Below are 21,019 nucleotides of genomic sequence, written 5' to 3'. Positions count from 1 at the left end.
TCATCCTAACATAGTTCCCTTCACATGAATAGTAAGGTTGCGAGAGAGTAAAATTACCTTAAAATTGCCCGATTGCTGTGAGTTTTCTGATAAAAAGAAGTGTTATAATTGTATCCAGCTTAAATTACATGCTTGCATGCATCAACTTGAGCCAAAATAGAAAATACCTAAGGTGTAATCAAGACGTCATGACAGTTCCTCCCCTTTTTCTTTTAATGGTATTTTTCCATCTCAACAAAAATGCCAGTTACCAAACTGAAATCTAGATTGAGAATAGTAAGAAATTATTTAACCTTGAAATGCAGTGCCAGCAACCTGTAGGCACGTTGAAGGAAATCTAGAAAAAGCAGGAAGAGTGATTAAAAAGTTTGAAAACTGAGTTCTGAGGAAAGATTAAAAGAACTAAGTATATGTGTGTTGGGCAAACAAGTTCTCCAGGATCTAAGAAATTACATAAACCGTGAAGGCAGATGAGCCCATATTAGGATTTCAGGATAAAGTCCTGTTTGGGGCATAACTATTTCCTGTTCAATTCAAGTCTGGAAGAGCATTGGAAGAACAGGAATTACAGCTAGTAGTAGTGGAGGAGACTATGGAAGGGTATATTTTAGATGTTTATCAGAGGAAACAGACCAGACATTTAGGTCTCTGAATGTGGAAAATTTTTGAGAGAAGATGGTGAATGCCTTATTGTCTGAGACTCGTAAAAGGAGGCAGGGCAAGTGCTAGAACATATTCATAAACACAAATGCATTACTTTCTCTTCTATTAAATGATTTCCGTTAGGGACATATGGAAGGAGAAGTCTGGGGCTTGGCAGCTCATCCTCTCTTGCCTGTCTGTGCAACAGTGAGTGATGATAAAACACTACGAATCTGGGAACTTTCATCCCAGCACCGCATGCTGGCAGTGAGGAAACTCAAAAAAGGTAATTCTTATTTGGCCGTATGCTGTGATAGTAATGATACTACTCTATTTCTGTAACAGTTCCATCTTTGCTTTCAGTGCATATCACAGGCATTCATTAGGTAGGAAGAGGACACAGTCATTAAGAAATTGGAAGCATAAGAAGTAAATTGTCTTTGGCATGTGTCAAGTCAATGAAAAGGGTAGAAAGAAAAAGGATTATAATCTATTGTAATGAATAATAATAAAATGAATGTTATTTTCCTCTGATTCCAAGGGGAATGAGTTGACCTCAGAATCATTTTCCTTCCTAAGAATACTTAAGGCCAGCGTATTTGTTGCTGACATTAAAAAGTTTCCTTATAAATACAAATGTAAAATTTTCTGCATGTTAAACACAATCAGCCTTCAGTGGCAATACAAACTTTACATGTTATACCAACTTCTCTGAAAATGAACAGTTTTCCTGCCCTCTCCTCTGTATAAAAGTAGATGAGCTATGTTGAAATGCTGCCTTCTCAAAATTACTCTTATTTCGTTTACTCATTCATATCCTTCAGGAAATTTTATGGTATAAATTCAACATGCTTCATTTTCAGTGACAGAGCCAGAGCGCAGGAACTCTGGCTGAGGGAAAACAGTCAAGTGTTTTGGAGAGTCAAATTGATTGTTTTGGAACTCCTCATCAATGGATGAGGATAGCTGTATGAGAGAGTATGGTCAGAAATAATGTTGAGGCAAAAAGTAAGCGGTGGAAGTGTAGTACATCTCTGTTTTAAATGTGCTCCACCTGAAAGGAACCATTATTCAGTCATAATGAAGAAGCTTTCAAGTGTAGTATCCCTGAAAGACATGTAGTTATGCTGCCCGTAATGAGTCTTTCAAGTTTTCATCTGGATTTCCTTTCTGCATGGTTTTGGGCTTTTTCTTTTTTTATTTTTTTCTATCATCAGTGTGTTTAGAACGTAGTTGGAAGGTGGTATTTGCACCTAAACCCAATTCAAGACTGATCAAATCACCATTGTCAACTCAAGAACAGCCTATACAGAGGGTACATTCCCATTCAGTAAAACATTATTCATAGCCCTCCTGTCACATATTTGTTTTAATAAATAACAAATCTATTTTAAAAGTATATACGTGATGTAAAAACCTTTCAATTGCAGTTGACTGATGGTTTTCTCAATCCCAAGTTTGTAAACCTTAAGATACTCCTTTCCGTTTTCTTTTGTAGGTGGACGGTGCTGTGCCTTTTCTCCTGATGGGAAAGCCTTGGCTGTAGGGTTGAATGATGGGAGTTTTCTGGTGGTGAATGCTGACACTGTTGAAGATATGGTCTCTTTTCACCACAGAAAGGAAATGATCTCAGATATAAAGTTTTCACGAGGTATAATCAGGTGATAAAGTGAAAGGGCAGTGTTTATCTCGGAGTTTGTTTTTCTCCTCTAGACATAAGATTGAATGTTCAGAAGGTAGACTGGCTTTGTATGTGCTCCATGCATTTAAATACTTCAGAATTCTGTAGGTTGTATGCAGCCTAGTATAATGGGGCCCACCCCTACCCTAGTGCTTTTGGATGCACTACAGTAGTAAAAATGCATAATAATAATTATAACATGTAAACCTTTAATAACCTCAGTGTCTCTTCTTTACAGAATCAGGAAAGTACCTGGCTGTGGCTTCCCATGATAATTTTGTAGATATTTACAATGTACTTACCAGCAAAAGAGTTGGCATTTGTAAAGGTGCATCTAGCTATATCACACACATTGACTGGGACTCAAGAGGTAAAATATTTGACCGGAGAAAAAGATTTAAAATGCCTGTAAAACAGAATATCAGAAAACTGTTCTTGTACCAGTTACTAAGATAAACTGTAACTACTAATGCAAATGATTTTTCAACATCAAGCACCATATGGGTTCAGTGCAATTACATTTGTTGGTGGAATTCATCCTCACTTGTAGTGTTTGTACCAGAGTACATGGTACTGCACTGCTGACAACATATGACTAAAATGTCACTTATGAACATAATATTGCTTTTCTTTGCCCTGTTCTTTTTATAGTTTTGTAGTGTATGGCACATTTTTCTTTTCCACCTTACATGTCCAATTTCCTTTCTTCTTTGCTGAGCATTACAAGGCAATCACGGCAATGAAGTTAGAGAGCGTTATTGTCACAACTAATTAAGTCTAACAGGATCCATAATGAGCTCGTGCAAATACGCCTTTCCGGACCTAATACAATTCTGTGTGGAACCTCCTGTGTGTCTGAGCCCTGCTTCCCCTGTTGTGCTAGTCCCAAAATGTGGTGCAAGCTCACTGACGATAGGAGCTAACCTGCTTTCAGAACCCATTCAGGTCTGGGTGCCATTCTTGAGCTAGTAAGCCATGCCGCAGCTGAGCTGGCACTGTGTGCCTGCTGACAACCCTGATAATCTGAGTACTGATAGGTGTATGCATAATAGCAATTTGTCTGATAATACCTGTATATCTGTAGTAGCCAGTTCTTGGATGTGTTACATGTGCAGATATAAAGTATAAGAAAACTGAAAATTCTTTGTGTCCTTAATGGTATTTTTTGGAAACTCTTAACTGAACTTCTAGATGTAAAGGATTAATACGCTAAATTGTACAACCTTATACAGGTCACATAGGAAGGGCATGATACTGCTATAGTCCCATCTTGCACTTCTTGTTGTCAGTGATTCCAACAGACTGAACATAGCTCATGTAACAAAGGGCAAGATGCCCAGTCAAAATATAGCAACATTTGAACTGCACTAGTTCATATCAGTTGATGGTCTAATCCAGTGTTTCTCAGTAAAAGAGTGCTTTCCCTGGCAGTTATGCAGTTTAGATATTGTAGAACTGCTTTTATGATAATAAATCCCCCCAGGATTTCTTACACTAGTATAGTAGTTGTAATTTGAAAAATTCAGAAAACACCTTTAATTTTCTTATATCAGAAATATTGTAAAACTGAGTTTGAAAGCATTTTTTGCTTCTTCATGCAAAAATACTTGCTCATATACTATCAGTTGCATACAGGATTATCTTCATAGTATCGCAGTATTTGTATGGGTATGGTAAACTTCACATTCAAGGACAGTTTGGTCTGTAGCTGGACTATATGCCAGTTAGGCAGTGCAAAATAGACAGAAGCTTACAATGTTTTTAACTTTTGGCAAAGCTGTCTTGCAAAATTGCCATGAAAATTAATAGCATACGCATTTATTTTTTTTACTTTCCATTATCATGATGATAAAACACTAGCAAAATATTTCATAGCAGAAGAAAGCAATTTGCTGCAAGACAGTAATTTTTTAAGGATGTTGGGTGGTATTTAAAATATTACTTCTGGAGTGAATCAGGAGTATAGGATTCCTGTGAGAGTGATTCTAGGCATTTGTTTTACTTTTGCTATGAATAACTCTCTGGACGATAATTTTTTAGCTTACGCCCAGAAATCTCTTCACTCAATCAAAAGAAAGTTCATAATATTCCTAATAATGAATAAGATTCATAATAAACTCTTATTTCGTATCCAGGAAAGTTATTGCAAGTCAATTCTGGTGCCAAAGAACAACTATTTTTTGAAGCACCAAGGGGGAAAAGGCATATTATAAGAATTGCTGAGGTACGAATTACGCTTACTGGATTTTTTTACTGTGAAAGTTACTTTTCTGGACTGTTGAAAATTAGCATATTTTGTCTTCAAATGGTATATTTTTTCCTTTTAAAATACTGTATTTACAGTGGTTAGAATTAGAATTATTTAATCATTCTGTATAGTGTCTTTCCTAGCATTTGTAAATGGTAAAACTTGCAGTTTCTGTTTGTATCTCTACATTTATTTTTGTTTGTTTAATAGCAGTCATTTCCCATAATCCCCTTTCCTGAACAATCACCTGTTTTCTGTGTAATCAGTGTGCATACAGGTTGTAAACCATTTTTAAGCAGTATGACCTGGCTTTCAAGGATGTTGATTATTTGTGACACAGTTCTTCTATAAAATTGCCAATGTTTAGCACCTCAGAAAATCTTTAAGGAGACTTGTATCCAAATCATGCTCTACCTTGGGAAAGCGGGAATGTTGAAAGCTTTAAGCCTTTTGATGAAGATATGCAGTTTGTATTAACTAGCTGGAAACAGTGAACAGTTTCTAAAAACACTAAAAAAATTAAGTTAATATCAAACATAGAAAAATGTACGCATAAAACCAGTGTGTATTTGGTATGTATTAAGATTACTTCTTTTGGGGAAATTTTGATTGCAGATAGAGAAGATTGAGTGGGACACCTGGACATGTGTTCTTGGTCCTACTTGTGAAGGAATTTGGCCCATGCACAGTGATGTCACTGTTGTAAATGCAGCTAGTCTTACAAAAGACGGAACACTATTAGCTACGGGAGATGATTTTGGTTTTGTGAAGCTTTTTTCATATCCGGTGAAGGTAATAAGTGTATTTATTTCTGTGATTAGAAACTGCGCAAGAAAAGGAATTAAGGAAGACGCTGTTTGCAATATGTCAGACTGCTAATATGCGAATTCTTTGTGCTACAGGGCCAACATGCAAAATTCAAGAAGTATGTGGGTCACAGCGCACAGGTAACCAATGTGCGGTGGTTACACAATGATTCTGTGCTGCTGACTGTAGGTGGTGCTGATACAGCTTTGATGATCTGGACCAGAGAATTTTTGGGCATTCAGGAGAGTAAGCTGGTTGATAGTGAAGAATCAGACACAGATGCAGAAGAAGATGGAGGTAAAAAAGATTGTATAAAATACATCTTTAATTTGTCTTCGTTCCACAGAGACTGATGGAGGCGTTTAGCTTGAAGTGGGCAAGAAACTTTCATGTGCTAAAGTTCAGTGTAGGGAGAGCTTGGTAGGATTTGTTTCCTTCCTTCTATTGGTGCAGATCTTCTTGTTTTCTGCTCTTCCACTATGAAACAAGGGTAGTTTGTTTTATTTTATGTTTTATTTTTCTAAGGTTATGATAGTGATGTTGCAAGAGAAAAAGCAATTGACTATACCACTAAGATCTATGCAGTAAGCATCCGAGAAATGGAAGGGACAAAACCGCATCAACAGCTGAAGGAAGTTTCAGTAGAAGAGAGGTATGTCACACAAAGGCATTCGTTTCCAAATGTACATTGCATTCTTTTCTATCTCTTTTCATTCAACTGAAATTAGTCCTTAGAAATAAGACAGGATTTTTAAAATTCACAAGATAACATTTAAAATGGTGTTCATATGGTATGACGTGTTAATGTGATGGAGAAAAATATGTATATGTAAGTAAAACATCTGCGCGTGTTGCATTCTCTTCTGCTGTTCACATAAGCAGTTATATTCTTTCCTAATTAGTATGTGTAGCTGTACATATGTCTGCAGCAGGGCGTTTGTGATGGGAAGAGCTTGTAAATACTTTGTAGTTAAGGCTTTTGGTGATGTTTTCATTGAAAGATTTTCAGTTGCTTGCAATTGTGTCAAGTCGGTACTGTTAAAGCTGAAATCTCCCATGGCACACGGCCTTAGGCTGAATTACTCTGAGAAAAAAAAAAAGGCTGGAAGGAGAACAGTAGTGGGAGAGGACAGTAAAGAAAAGGTAAGAGCTAAGCATAGAGGGCGAGGTCCAGTGAAACACAGACCTAGGGGAGTGGGTGAGTAAAAAGCTCTGACTGGGACAGGATTGCTGGGACAGAACAGGAGTATCTATAACCAGTAAAGTACATTCCCCTTTGTAATCTGGAACTGGATCTAGGCTCATTGTATCTGTACAAAGTATGCTCCGCATTGATCAAATAGCTGTGGCATTTATTGGTAACATGGGTGTCTTACTCCCCTTTTGGGATGGAGCTTTAGGAAGGGTAAGAGCCTGTGGATGCTGACGGTTACTATATGAGTTCTGATGAATAAAAACGTGTACAGTAAATTTACACCTGTGAATCCAGTTGATGCCTCAACTGTGAATCCATGCAGTTTCTTTGATAGAATTGCTTTTTATAAGTGCTCATTCTTTTATCATGAGCTTTCTTGCTTTTGCCCGATGCTGGGCACTGACAAAAAGGATGGCTGTGTGTTAACCCACAGAAAGAATTTAAGCTCAGTTGTTTCCCCTCAGTTTACCCAGAACACATGACTAGTAACTATACCAGTAGTGTGATGGCATATCATTCTCCCCACAGGGATCCTGCCCTAGTTAGAGAATGGGATACGTAGTCCTCAGGGAACACAGCGGGTGCAGAAGTAAGCGCTGCTGCACTGTAGGATCCCTGCTGCAGGTATTGCAAAAGATGAGAGCACTGTGTGTAGCCGGGAAGGCAAGAAGAGAGCGTTCTGGAGCCTGTGGAGAGCTGACTTCTTGCTGTTCCTGCTTCTGTCACAGAGCTTCTTGGTGATGGTTGGCAAATAGAATATTTTTACAGGCAGCCTCTAACTCTGTGTTCCTCATTTCCTGCTGTCAGCTGAGAGAAGTACGGCTGAATTTGCAGAAAAACTGCATGCTCACAGCTGCAAGTGGAGATCATTTAAGCAGTTCTTTGAACAAACATGTAACACATAATCACATTGAACAGATTAAAGTCTAAGGTTCTTTTACTTGCCTACTGAAAATTAGTGGCAATTTTTGAGATTTTTGGCTTTAAAAATCTCCTTGGTGTCTTCATTTGCAAGATACAAAATGGAGTTAATAATACTTCCTAATCTCATGCAGACCCTTGAAAAAGAAATTAGTTTATGTTTTTAAAGTTCTCAAAGAATGCAGTGCTGAACATCATGGACAGAAAGTAATAATGAGTAATTTTTCACTTGGTATTTGAACTAATGTTGGGTGTGAAAAATGAGAAAAAAAATGTTTCACCCCTTTTGTTTTTTTTATTACAATGTTTTAACAACAACATGCAGCAGGAGGATTAGTGATTTTTTTTAGTCAAATGTTGGACCACAACCATTTCTTTTCCCTTTCTTTTAAGGCTCTTTCCATTTTCTCGTTTACTCATATAAAGTCCTTGCTCCTCCATTTTTCTATAAAAAGGCATAGTGTATTATCTAGTAAACATGAATGTTTTGAGATTGAGTTAAAAAAGGAACAAATTTTATTTTGTTTTGGGCAAATACTGCTAAATTGTTATTACACGTGAAATAACAAGTGCCAATGGTACAATGGTCAGACGTTTTACACCAGAAACCCTTGTACCTTCCAGCTGCTTTATTCTGCTTTATGTGATGCAAAAGCAACTGTAGAGTGAGTTTAATTGACCGATTAAGCTGGGCTTACAATTGTTTTGTGCTAGCGAATTATCAACAGTATGAGCATAAGCATCAGTCTCTTCCACAGCTTTTCAGCACTATTTTCAGTCCAGGAGTGAAAATCACCACAGTCCCTTTGGGTCCCTAGGAAGCTTGCTTTCTCTGAAACCTGGCCATGGTTACATGCAAGCAAGTACCCTGCTTCTCAGAGGAGCATCTCAGCCTGCCACGTCCACTTCAGGCTTCCTGACTTGCGGGTCTGTCCACATCCTCAGTCCTACGCTGCGTAAGCTGATTCAGCTGAACCTGCTGTGTTGCTGTGGAGGAAGGCACCCCCTGAAATGAACAGGCAGTTTGCCTTTTTCAACCTTTTTAACAAAACATACAGTACCTGCAAAGCAGCACAAAACAGGACAAATGAAGCAGGCTTCCTGTTTGTCATACTAACACTGATAATCCCTAACGCAGGGGAAATGTGCTTTGTGCTATCCAACGCTACAAAGCAACACTGAAGCTGGAAGCTCTTCTAGTATGCCCAAGTGTTTCCACACTACCCACTCTGTTTATAGCTGGTGGGCCTAATTAAATGGGTAGACACCTCCTCTGCAGTGAGGTTGCCTCCGATTTCCATAATAGTCTCTTCATAATGACTGTACATGAAAATAGCATACTGTAGCCTATCTGAAGGAATAATCTATCCCATAACAAGTTCTAGACTGAAGAGAGCAAGAAGGAAGGTTTTAACATTCTCCATATCTTTTTGCTTCTTTCTCTCTCTATGTAATCAACAGGTTTGTATTTCATTTTAAAATAGCTTAAAAATAAACCCTTGTAACTGTCCTTTCCATCTTTTCTGCTAAGGAGTCACAGCTATTCTTCGCATTTTTTATATATATATAAAAATATATATATTTATATTTTATAATCTTTCAATTACAGCTACTTCAATATAACCACATCTTTGGTATTGGGACTTTGCTGTTCTGATAAATCTGTCAACAGATCCCATACTTTCCATATATAGCTTGTTAGGCAAAGAGAGATTCGCTTCCCTTTCTTCATCGGATTAATATAAATTACCAGAATTTATCATCAAACAATAAGAAGCAGAAATTTTATGGTGAAATGTAGGCAAAACTGCAGTTTCTGAGGGTGTTGTGCTGGGATAGGGCCTTAAGCTGTGAAAGGTACTGGGTTTTGGATGCAATAAGATGAGATTAATGTGTTGGCTACTGCAATTGTCAAAGACTTCAATTTTTGGCCACAGTTGTACCAATATGCGCACAATTTATGCAGAGTCTCAACACTCCCAATTATGAGTGCTTCAGGGTGAAGCTGACCTCTCAAAGACGTATGAATTATGAAGCAACCTTCACAGCTGTGCCAGATTTCATCTTTTCCGAGAATACAAAAGAATGTAACTGCTAATGAAGGATTTGTCTGACCGTATTCTAAAAGCTTCCTGAAAGCAGTGGGCTGACTTTTCATTGCACCTACAAGGGTCCAAAGTGACGGTTGATCAAGCCAGACAAAATTAAAAGCTTACGAGTACTCAACTCTCAGTGTTCAGGAAAACCCAAGTTCTAAATCAGCGGGTCTTCAAGACATGGAGTCTTGAAATCTCTGTGCACAGAGTTGAGTGAGATGGCAACAAGTAATATTGAAGCCAGTTCACAAAGCTTTACATTTTCTGCAAAAGGCACAGCTGAAGTAGCCTCTCCCAGTCCCTTCAGATATGAAGAAGGGAACCCAGAGGATGTATTCCATTCTCTTTTAGGCAGGTACGTGGGAAAACCTGGTAGTCTTTTGAGGGGGGAAGATTGTCTGGAGAAAATACTCCAAATCCCAAATCTTTCCTCTTTGTAATTGTGCCATATGTCTGTATGAAGACCCCGAGGATTGTGCATCTGATGGGATGTGCATACTGTGAATACTCTGAGATTGATTACATACTGTGTAATTTTTAAAAATTATGTTCCAAGCCAGAAAGCCATTTAAGTTAGAAGCAGTGAGTTAATCACAAGACCTGAAAAACTGCTGGTCCACTTCACTGCAAAATGCAATGAGGATCTGAGAAGAAGAAATGTCCCCCTTGCTGTATTTTCATTGTGTGTCTGAGAGGCAAAATTGTGACTTATTCATAGGTATAGTGGGTAGAAACCAAGAATTAAGCAAAGTAAGTTTAAATTAAGAAAAGAAAAAAAGAGAGAAAAACAAGCTTCCAGCTCAAGCAAGAGAAGGGAATAGCTGGGGCTGTTGCTCTGAGCTGCTTCTTGGGGGCAAGGACTTTAAGCTCACTATGTTTCTTTCTTTAAATAGTAATATTCAGAAGGTGAATCGTCACTTAGAAAGTTATTTCCCTGCTTATAATATACAAATACGCTTCAAAGGCCCTATGTGACACCTAGGAGACAGTTTTGGCTCAAGAAGATGGACGTTTTATTTTCCTCTTTATTATAGCTACATTTCCATCTTCTTAACCTTTGTGTTTGCTAGAATAAGCTTGCAGGACTCTATGCTTCTGTAATATTAAGAGCGGTGAATCTGAAAAACTTGAAATACATTATCTCTCTAGAAATAACTAATCATTGTACAATCCAGGAGGAGTTTGATCTCAGGAACTGTGATGTGTCTGCTGAGAAGATTGCAAGAACATGGTTGAGAGCTGATACAGGCAGTGCTGGGTTATGAGGGGAAAGCTTTGCAACAACCACCACCCTTCTGGAAAGGAATCAACAATTCACAAATTACTCCCCCCCAAAATTAATACAAAGACTTACTCTACTGTCTTAAAGAGAGGAGCCAGCAATTCTTGTCCCTTCTCTCCCCCATCATGGGAAAGAGAGTAGGAGGACAGATTTGACGTAATACTCGATACAAGACAACTGTGACTTTGAGCAGCCGCTGTGCATTCTCTATTACTACCTAGCACGTGCTTTGTGCTTAGCACAATCCAGCACGATGAAAAGGAAATCTATATTACGCTGGCCTTCTCCAGATCTCCAGAGTATTGGGCCCCTAAGTAAACTGGGCAGAGAAATTTCATTAGTATAAAGGGCAAAAAACCTTATATATGACAAACTTGGGGATAATGTTAAGGTTTTTCCTTAGAAAAGAAAATTAAAGCCCTGTATCAAATGTACTTTTCCTGTCTCATTTATTTACATAATGAAAAGAATTATGATTCTGCAAATATCTTGGAGGAACGTACAGGTCACATGATAGATTTTACTTGCAGGATTTGAAATAAATCATGGTCTGGTATTTTTGTGGGGGGCCCAAGATTTACTGTCTCTGTCAGCAGTTACAGCTTTAGGATGGGAAAATAACAGGAGAGATGAGGCTGAGGAACAGTTTTTAACTATTTTGTGATTATATTAGTTGGTGCATTCGGTTAAGATAATTAATTGATTGTTGTTTCTCTCTCCTCTCCCCAACCTTCTTGTTTTTCTTCCTCTCCCTTTCCATGTCTGTCCTCCTATCCTCCCCACCCACCCTTATTTTTCTCTTCTTCCCTTTTTGCTCCTCTGATTGGCATCCTCTTCTTTGCTCTGCCTGTATGGTACAGAAGTGGGGTGCCAATGAGAGGTGCTGCAGGAGCACTCTCACAGTGTGGGAGCTCCAAGAGCAGTGCTCCCACACCACGGGACCACTTGGTCACTGGTGGGACTGTCCCAGACAATCCAGGACAATTGTAAGCTCTACTGTGTGTTATGTAGGAATTGTGCTCCATTTCAGAAAAGGGCTAACTTTTGAACTGGGACCACTTTACCTGGCAAAGAATTTATATAATAAGAAGCAAAACAAGCTTGCGTGAAGACTGTATTTATGTTACTAATACGAAAGGCAAAGATGTATTTGCATTTTGCATTCTACTAACCGCTAACATATATCCTATGTTTGCAGCTTTCATTTAGTTTGATTTGCATGAATCTACATAAACTGAAAACTCTTGTAATATACCTGGTGATGGAAAACCTTTAAAGCAGGTTGAATGTGTAGAAAACAAAAAGCAGCATTAGCATGTTTGTCTGGTTTTCTGTTTTCTTAACATACTGGCTTGTCTCACTCTCCGTGAGCTATCTGTCTCGGAGCCTGTTCTCAATTGTGTTATTATGCATCATTTGTAATCATATGTTCTGATAAAAATGAGAAGTTAAAGAAGGTTAAGAAGTTGGATTTTCTCTCTTCAAATATTATTCTTTTGATTATTTATTTCTTTACAACAATATGAGCTGGCCCAAAGGTCTCTTTCATTTGTGTGACACTTAGTGGGTATGGAATTGAGGGATGCCAATACTGTCACAAGGCGCAACGTGTTACCGACATTTCTTTCTCTGAACTTGAGCGCTCTCTGCACTGAGGTTGATGCGAAATATTAAGCTTTTTTTGAGGGTTGTTGTGTGGGCTGTAGTCCAGGAATGATCGAAAAAGCGTTGTTTCCGGTATGTTTTGTTATGCAGGGGAAGGATGCTATTTTATCTGCCTATTATGTTTTACCTCCAGCCCAAAAGTTCTCCGTATACTATTGGTTGAATATTTTTACTTATAGAATGAGCACAGCTTCAAAACATGTCAGAGTTTATGTAAGGAATAACAAAACAAATGGAAAAGACTCTTCCTCTCAAACATGATCACAAACCCCGAGAGAAGCCTAAGGAAAGAGAGAGACCTTCCAGAACATGCTAAAGTTGGGTTGATTCTGATGCCTTGGTAGTATATGGAGAGAGTTCTCCTGAAGTCTCATTACCTGAGGTATTCAAAACTTTTTAGCTCAAAGACAGAAATTTAGGTTTTGCCTAAAGCATGTTACAATGTGTTCCTTGAAGCTGGTTTTGGCAAAGGGGGCTGAGGGAGCTTCCAGACAGCCCCGTCTGTCCAGTGTATTATGTATGACAGATCTCTATGCAATAGGGCCAGCCTGTTTACAATAGTTGTCTAGTTTAACAGCTTTACAAGATGTTTAGAACAATGAACTTGTTAAAAAATAAAGGCCTTCGGATTTCATTCAGAACTGATGATCCTTCTTATTAATCTGCTTTTCTGCTTGTTTCACATTTGGAGACTGAACTAGAATGACATGTGAATGCACTGACTAGCTTCCCTTACAAAATAGGAAAATGGCTATCACCACCATACGTTCTGCAATACCTTTTTTGTTTGTTTTTTTAAAGAGTGCATCAGCATACATGTGAAATCGTAAATATTCTAACCATGCTAAGCTTTTTCAGTGCTACACTTTTAAAAAATAATTTAGATTACAATTGATGTTTCCCTCTAGTTTTGTTTCAGCTTTGCTTTGATCCACTGTATTAGAGAGTAGGATATTTTCACATTGGATACTATTCTTTTTTGTTGTCTTGTGTTATCTACAAAATGTAAAGGAAAAGTAACAGCAGGAAAAGTTGTATGTAAAACTACTGTGTATGTTAGGATGGGAAAATCCAAGGGTTTAGAATTCACAAAATCTTTCAGTCACTTCTTAAAGCTCTAGGAGTTTTGCAGCAGTTTTAGGGTACTTGGGAGTCCCCCTCCTGTCAACTAGTGGAAGTGTACTTTTAAAAGCTGCTTTTGCATTTTTTACAAAATGAACAGTACATTTTTTTAAATTTTGGATTTTTAATTCTCTTGTCCAAACAAACCTACTGGTAGTGGATCGTCTTGCCTCTCTTTGAACCTTGTTTTCTCTTCTTGGGAACAGTCCTGCTCATTTTTATTTTTGTGTAGCAACCAAGTACGTTCCCTCTCCAGTTAGCAACCATCTAAATGCAGACGTTAGTCTCCCATTTGGACTCTCTTCAGCTTCTTCTCTACCCATTTCTGCTGGGCCCAGCCCGTCACCTTCTCGGTGTCAGGACATTTTTGTCTATCTGCCCCTGCTCCAAACCCCATCGTTTGTCACTTTCACACAACGTTGTTTCTGAAGATCCAATTCTGTTCCCATTGGCCTCAGAACAGAATATTTGTGTTCTCACCAATTTAGTACTGATGCAGACAGCATCTCTCATCAGAGACCAGTTATGCCATGTGCTCTAAAAACATGAGTTGGTTATCCCTGTCCCACAGAATTTATCATAACAATTTTTGGTCTGCCTTTTCTCTCCTTTATTTTCCGTCTAAATGGATCTAACTTCCCCCCACACACACTTTGGCCCTGTTCTCTAAGATCACATCTCTTTCCACCCTCAAGGTGTCCCACTCTTCCAAAACCCCACTCCCTCTTCCCCCCCTGCCCAGATCTTGGTTGTCCATCTGTTATTCTCTGTCCTGGTGCTGCCTGTTCGCCCCACCCATGATTTAGGCTCCTCTTCCTCCTCATTGGTCTTGGCCATTTCAGATAGCCTTCTTGGTTAGGTGAGAGTGAATGAATTGTCACTTGCATCTTTTTACATTTCTGCATGAAGACCCATAAAAAGAGTGGGTGAGACTTTGTCAGTTTAAATCTGGAGTTAGCTCACTGATTTATGACCGTGCTTATGCTTGTGTAAGCATATCATCAAGATAATCATCAGTAACAGAAATTTTATTTGCTGTATTCACAGTACCTAAAGAACTGAAAGCCCTCTAATGTCTGACTGTGTCTTATCTTTCCTGGAACTCATTCATCCCATAACGTAATATAAGCATATTTATTTTAAATTACTGGAAAGAAACCGTTAATGCTTGTATTATGTTTTAACTTGCTTTCCTTTGGAGGCAGGGAATTGTCAAGTAAGTACTAACAACACACAGCACAGAAAAAGCACAGATTGCTGTGAATGTACAATGCAGATTGCATAGGTCAAAAAGGGGAAATATATGTAATTTGCTACAGTGCAAATTCCTTGTCTTGACACTGCCATCTTATGTATCAAAATAAATCAGGTGTAGTCACAGACTTGTTAAAAATGAAATGACTTGTTAAAATGTTAAAATTTTGATGCTGCTTTACATTTGTTTTATTAAGATGATAATAAGGCAATGAATGCATACGTGTGTATATATACATGGACATGTATATATGAATGCACACAACATTTGTGTTTGTGTGTACTGTGAATAGATATATATAAAAGTATATGTGTGTATGTGTATGTTTCCAAATTAAATCTCATGCTTACAATCTCGTGATTATCAATCATGTCATAGTGGTAGTATTCTCTTGCTTTCATAAAAAAGTTTGGCTTGCTCTTGTCATAAACTTTAACTGATATTCCTAGGTAAAGAAATGTAAAAATGATCCATTTTAAAATTACACTAAAACAGAAAAAAGAGCAGGCAGCATACAAGAAAATGATTTATTATTTTCATAAGTGCTGATTCAAAGGCCTTAGTAAATCCGGGCTGAAACGGCTTTTGCTGTTCTAGCCTCACGTAATGATTTTATTTTGTAAGAGAATTAAGTTTTGTAATAACTTCCTCTGCCCCTTCTCTACTGGTGATTGCGCTGCTATTCGGTCCAATTACCACTGATGGTTATGTAACGTGACTTGATTGACCACTTTCAGTTAAAATAAAGGTACTTGTTTCCCTGTGAACGAAAAAGTACAAGCTGTCCCCATAAGGAAGTTGGCCTACCGATGAACAATTATGAGGCTAAATTGCAGGCTGAACTAGGATAGAAAACAAGCATCCATTGTGTGAAATTCTCAACAGTGCTTATGAGACTGTTAAGTTTCTACCAGTTTCCATCCCTGTCAGGCACCTGAAAATAAACAAACGTGGAATCACATTGGCCTTCAGTATAAAGTGTGCAGGAAGCATGGATGTAGCTTCCTTTTCTCCCTCTGTCCCGTAGGATCTTTAGTTCAGAGTATACCCAGGGATGCCAGGGTATGATGTTTCCGAATTTGTAGACTGGTGCACTCTTTAATTTCTGTTTTAGTTCTTGCTGGCATGCTTGAATAGCATGTTTTGTGCCACAAAGGAATGACTGATCGACTCTAAAAATGCTTGTGCATGAGTAAAGTGGTCAGAAGTACACCTAAACTGTATTAAGTTTCTTACTTGGCTTTGTTTGCTGCTTACAAGGGGATCAAGGTAAGATCAAGATTACAAGATCACCTGTTAATGTACTTTGCTAGTACTTAGTGAGTTTGCTTGTTTGCTTGAGAAGTGGGTTAGTTTGTTTACTTCCAGCTTTGTTCTGTCTTTTTTAGAGCTCAGATTTTCATGCTACTTACTCCTGCAATAATTATTCTAGCTGTGCAGCAATAAGTGTTCTAGCTGTGCACTTTGTCAATTGCTGCCTTTAATACCTTCCGTAAAAAATACAACTCCAGAAAAAGTAGCGCCCTCTAAGCAAAAGGGATTTCATTCTTCTGCAATTAATTTTTGCAAAACAAGAATTAATGGTAATTACAGTATAAGGACAAGAAAAATCTAATTTTCACAGCATATATAATGTATATCAAGTTCGCACCTTTTTTAAATCTTAAACAGTGGAAATGCTTTCCAGATTCGAGTGTTTATTAAATAAATTGAGGCCAGGCATTTTGGTTTTTTACTTACAGAACCCCACTGTTGTTTAACCCGGTCTCCAGAATCTGCAATTGCAGTTTAAAGGCATGCAGTGGGTTTTTTTGTATTATTAACAGCAGCCATCAAGTGATGTTTTGGAGTAGGCATTTAACCATAATACCTGTTTTTATTCTTTTGCCATCACCACTTCTACCCCAACCTTCTAGCAAGATTCGTTTTCTAAGTAAAAGATGATCAAATGTGATAAAGAATCTAGGACAGATTTCTATGGGCTAATTTCTCCAGTAAATGGCTCTGCTCTGCTGTTGACAGGGTTAGAATTGGCTCTCGTGAATTTCTGTTAACAGAAAGGGAGAATCATTGTGCTTAAATTAACACAAGGGTCATCCAAAGTGGAGCCTGTGCAGCAGGCATTTGGTTTTGTAAGGTCGTGAACTTCTAGAGGCTGAGCTCCTTCTGCTCCTCTTAGGTTTGTGCCTCTTCTTTTTTTCTTGGAAGGATCAAGTCAAATCGTAGCAGTAAAGGTTATCTGTCTTTAAAGACCATTTGCACAAATCAAATTGTGTTTCAGTCTGTGTACTACATTTGTCTTTTTAGCTACTTTTAGCAACTGGAATTATATGAAAATGCTTTGCTGCCTTTAGTCTCTGTTAAATTCACATGGATGAATGACCTGTACATTTTAAAATGTAATCATTTTATCTCTAATACGATTTTGAGGAGATTTTAATAAAGTCTTGTCAAGGTTTTGTGATGGAATTTCTCAGAAGAAGCAAGGTTGGGGAAAGGTCAACTGCCAGCCGTAGAAAATCTTTTAGATCATTTCTGGAAGCAACAATTTACTACCATTTAATATTCAAGGATTTTCCATGGATTTAAATCATTATGATTTAAAGAAAATAAAATCGGTGTACAGTGGTCTGTTCTGCCACTCATCCACTAAATCTACATCAATGTTACTTCTGCTCTTTCCATCAAAATGCCTATGATTTCAGTTTATTGTACAACTCAAAAAAAAAAAGCTAGGCATTAAGCTCATACAGTTGCAGTTGGCCATTTTCTGTTCAGATACAAAACGCATGGTATGGTTTTGAAGGTTTTAGTTTGCTTTCCAACATATTGATTGTTTTCTTTTTTACATGTTTGTTTCAGGCCACCAGTTAGCAGAGCTGCTCCTCAGCCTGAAAAACTGCAAAAGAACAATATCAACAAAAAAAAGAAACTGGTTGAGGTCAGGCTTAATACTTTTGTATTTGCTTTAGAAGTAATACATGCTGGGTGAAACGAATCCCTATTTTGAGGGCAGCTAAAGTCACATATAGGTAGAAGAGAAGAGAAAGAAATGTCTAGAAAGTGCTTTCAGCTCTGGTGGCAAACACCAGAAGATGTGACAGGCAGCAACCTCTGTCAGAAAGAACCTCAGATTCAGGGTGTTAAAGCTTACCTATAATATCAGATCTCTCCAAACCCAAAATTTGTCTCTTAATTTGAAAGGCAGGTAGAGCCAAAGTGTATGTGCGTGCACAGCAGAACCCATACTCACTACATAACCCCAAGGGAAATACAGTCAGAAACTGCAGTTTCGCACATGAAAGACCATATGCGTGATTTTGAACGATGAAATTTGCTCGTTTACTTTGCAACATAAGTCTTTCCCCAAACTGTAGGGCCCCCCTAAACAACTTTTTGGAATTTCCATGTAATACACTGAACAAGGAATATTCTGTGGTCTGTGTGGACAATTTGCAACAATTGCTTGGCCTGTCGATGTCATTCAAATTGTTCAAAGTAAGCTGTAATTGTGTTTGGGACAGATTCATTAAGTCTGTCTTCTGGGCTATAAAAGCAACTTTAGCAACAATCCACTAACCATCACTGTTTTTCTGGAGGAAATTTCCTTGGCAATTGCTTATTGTAAGCTGAAATTACACCTCTGATTGATGTTTTAAATGTAGAGTTACTTATGGCCTGCCTTTGCTTCTTATAAGGACTTTAAGGTCAGAATTGGTCTGTTAAAATTTGGTTGTTTACGAGAATGATTTTTGAAGACTCTTAAAGTAGAAGTGAAGATATTTGCAAATACCTGATACCCTATACAGCTATTAAACTGTGATGGGAAGATTCATAACATTGGACCTTTTTTGTAAGTTGTATATATTTTGAATGGAAATTTACAGAAACAAAACATTTACAGCTGCCTGAATTATGAAAGAAATAATATAAATGCAGTGCCTTAGTTGACTGATTAAAGCATTGTAGATAGTCTGTGAGAATGTCATGCCTCAATAAATTAGCAGAAGAACAGGGATAACTGCTTAACTATTGTTTAATTATTCTATTGCCTCTACAAGATATTTGTAGCTTGTGTAATTACTTTAGAACTGCGCTTATGTGACCCAAACTCTGTAATCTCCTTGTTCCTTCTTTCACTTTATTCTTATTCTTTCTTTTTGTTTTATTTGACTAGGAGCTGGCTTTAGACCATGTTTTTGGATACAGAGGGTTTGATTGCCGCAACAACCTTCATTACCTAAATGATGGTGCTGATATTATTTTCCACACAGCTGCAGCAGGCGTAGTTCAAAATCTTTCTACTGGTAATTCAACTTGAAACAACACTTTGAGATAAAAAATGCTTTACGAGTAAAATATTTCTTATTGAAAGTCTTAACTTTTTAACATTCCTGTAACTTTCTCACATTTTGCATCTTGATAAATAATGCAAAAAATTTTAGATGGCTATTGTATCAGATTGACAATTTCTCCTGTTCAGGTCATCCTGTAGAGCCATCCTGTTCCTTTCAGCAGGTATGAGATTCTGCTAGGAAGTGTAATAAAACCTGTTCTATTTCTGCAGTTGTGCCTTGCTAAAATCCTCGCTGAAGAGACAGGAATGGCTTTCTCAGAGGAGAGAGCCTGGGTTATGAAATGACTAGTAGCCTAAAAAATGTTAGGAGCAGTAAGAGCCATTGTTTCATTTTGAGTTGTTTTAGCAAAGACGTACTCGGGGAAGGGTACATTTTGATGCAATACAGTGTGAGCAAGTTGCTCTTTGGAAGGGGTAGAAATAGTCTCTGCCTTTTGGGTGATGAAGAGGAGGAAGAACACCAAAAATTTATCTGGCCCTAAGTTGTAGCACCAACATCTCCATATTCTTCATACGTCTCTAGAAACAAAGATAGGAATTAAAGGAATTTTGGCTTTATTTTATTTCCTCTTGCTGCCACAGTGAACCAAACAGTCACAGCGGTGCGCTCAGCAGCTCTGCTGCCAAGGAGGCACAGAGGCAGAAGTGCTGTCACATCTGGTGACCTTTGGGGACTCCAGTCCTAGCACGGCCTCTGACCTGGGGAGCTGGGAAGCACGGTCCCATCTGTTCTTTTTGGGCCCTTTCCCTCGGGAGGATATTGCAAAGCGCAGACTTCACAGGGCTTTGCTCTCCACTTCGCTTCCCACTGGCTGCTTTGATTTACCGGGAAACTTGGGCCCTGCATTTGCTAGTTTTGCTTTTTCGTGCAGTTACAGGAGGCTACGGGATGATTCTTGGGCTGATTTCTGCTTCCCTGGACATAGTTAGTTTACCAAATACCGCTTTTTTATGTATGTGTGTGTTAATGGTTACGTTCATAGTGCATTTGGTAATGGTGCCTGGGAATGAGAGCAGAGCCGCTGTCGACATAGTTCTTGCCCTCTCCCCATCCATCCCCTGGAGAGTACAGCATGAGTGTAGCAACAAGCTGCTTGAATATTCTTTGCTTCAGTGGTGGTTCTTTCTTCGATACCGTTGTGAATAAAAACATGTTTGAATTTTATTAGGTAGTCAGAGTTTCTACCTGGAGCATACTGATGACATTCTCTGCCTCACTGTGAATCAGCACCCAAAGTATAAAAATATTGTGGCTACCAGCCAGATCGGTAGGTGACTCTCCATATAACAAAGTTTTACTCAAAAATTATCAGGGGCACTGATTTATTTTGGGCTTTTCTGTGTAGGAATTTTACCCGGACATGCTAGTGTTACTGTCCTCAAACTTTTTCTTTGATTTTAAAGAGGTAATCAAGCTTCAGGATTTTCTTATGGTTTCAATTTCATCTCTGATTGCAAGTCGTTGGATTTGAGAGTTAATTGTAGTACAGTCATATTTCCGAAAGCAAGCTTTGATAAACTGCACTAAATCACCTCATTAATCTGTAATCATAAGATTTATAGAATTCCCTCTTTCCTTCCCTGTATCCAAGGCACTTGTTTAGCAGTAAAATGCTTAGCAGTGAAAATACAATAATGAAAATTTCCTAGGCAGAAGCACAAAAGCTAGGTGGAAAGGGAAAGAAATAGAGTGAAATCTCAGCAGAAGTTACGACACATGTAAGGGGCCAGTTGTGAAACCACGTGTA

General features: G+C 38.2%; 1 protein-coding gene across 2 annotated transcripts in view; it reads left to right on the top strand.

Moving 5' to 3' along the window:
• The window catches only part of EML6 (EMAP like 6), a 120,313-nt gene that overhangs the window by 84,221 nt on the left and 15,073 nt on the right, over positions 1-21,019 (top strand). For both annotated transcript variants that reach the window (XM_076335200.1, XM_076335199.1), the window contains exons 21-30: positions 787-928; positions 2,141-2,293; positions 2,562-2,693; positions 4,459-4,547; positions 5,187-5,363; positions 5,474-5,675; positions 5,904-6,030; positions 17,777-17,855; positions 19,092-19,221; positions 20,441-20,539. In XM_076335200.1, coding sequence (XP_076191315.1) covers positions 787-928; positions 2,141-2,293; positions 2,562-2,693; positions 4,459-4,547; positions 5,187-5,363; positions 5,474-5,675; positions 5,904-6,030; positions 17,777-17,855; positions 19,092-19,221; positions 20,441-20,539 — 1,330 coding nt within the window. The remainder of the gene's footprint in view (positions 1-786; positions 929-2,140; positions 2,294-2,561; positions 2,694-4,458; positions 4,548-5,186; positions 5,364-5,473; positions 5,676-5,903; positions 6,031-17,776; positions 17,856-19,091; positions 19,222-20,440; positions 20,540-21,019) is intronic.

Source organism: Aptenodytes patagonicus, chromosome 3 (genome assembly GCF_965638725.1).
Source record: "Aptenodytes patagonicus chromosome 3, bAptPat1.pri.cur, whole genome shotgun sequence".
Lineage (NCBI taxonomy): Eukaryota > Metazoa > Chordata > Aves > Sphenisciformes > Spheniscidae > Aptenodytes > Aptenodytes patagonicus.
The sequence above is the reverse complement of the archived record's forward strand: the minus strand, read 5'-3'. Positions and strand labels throughout refer to the sequence as shown.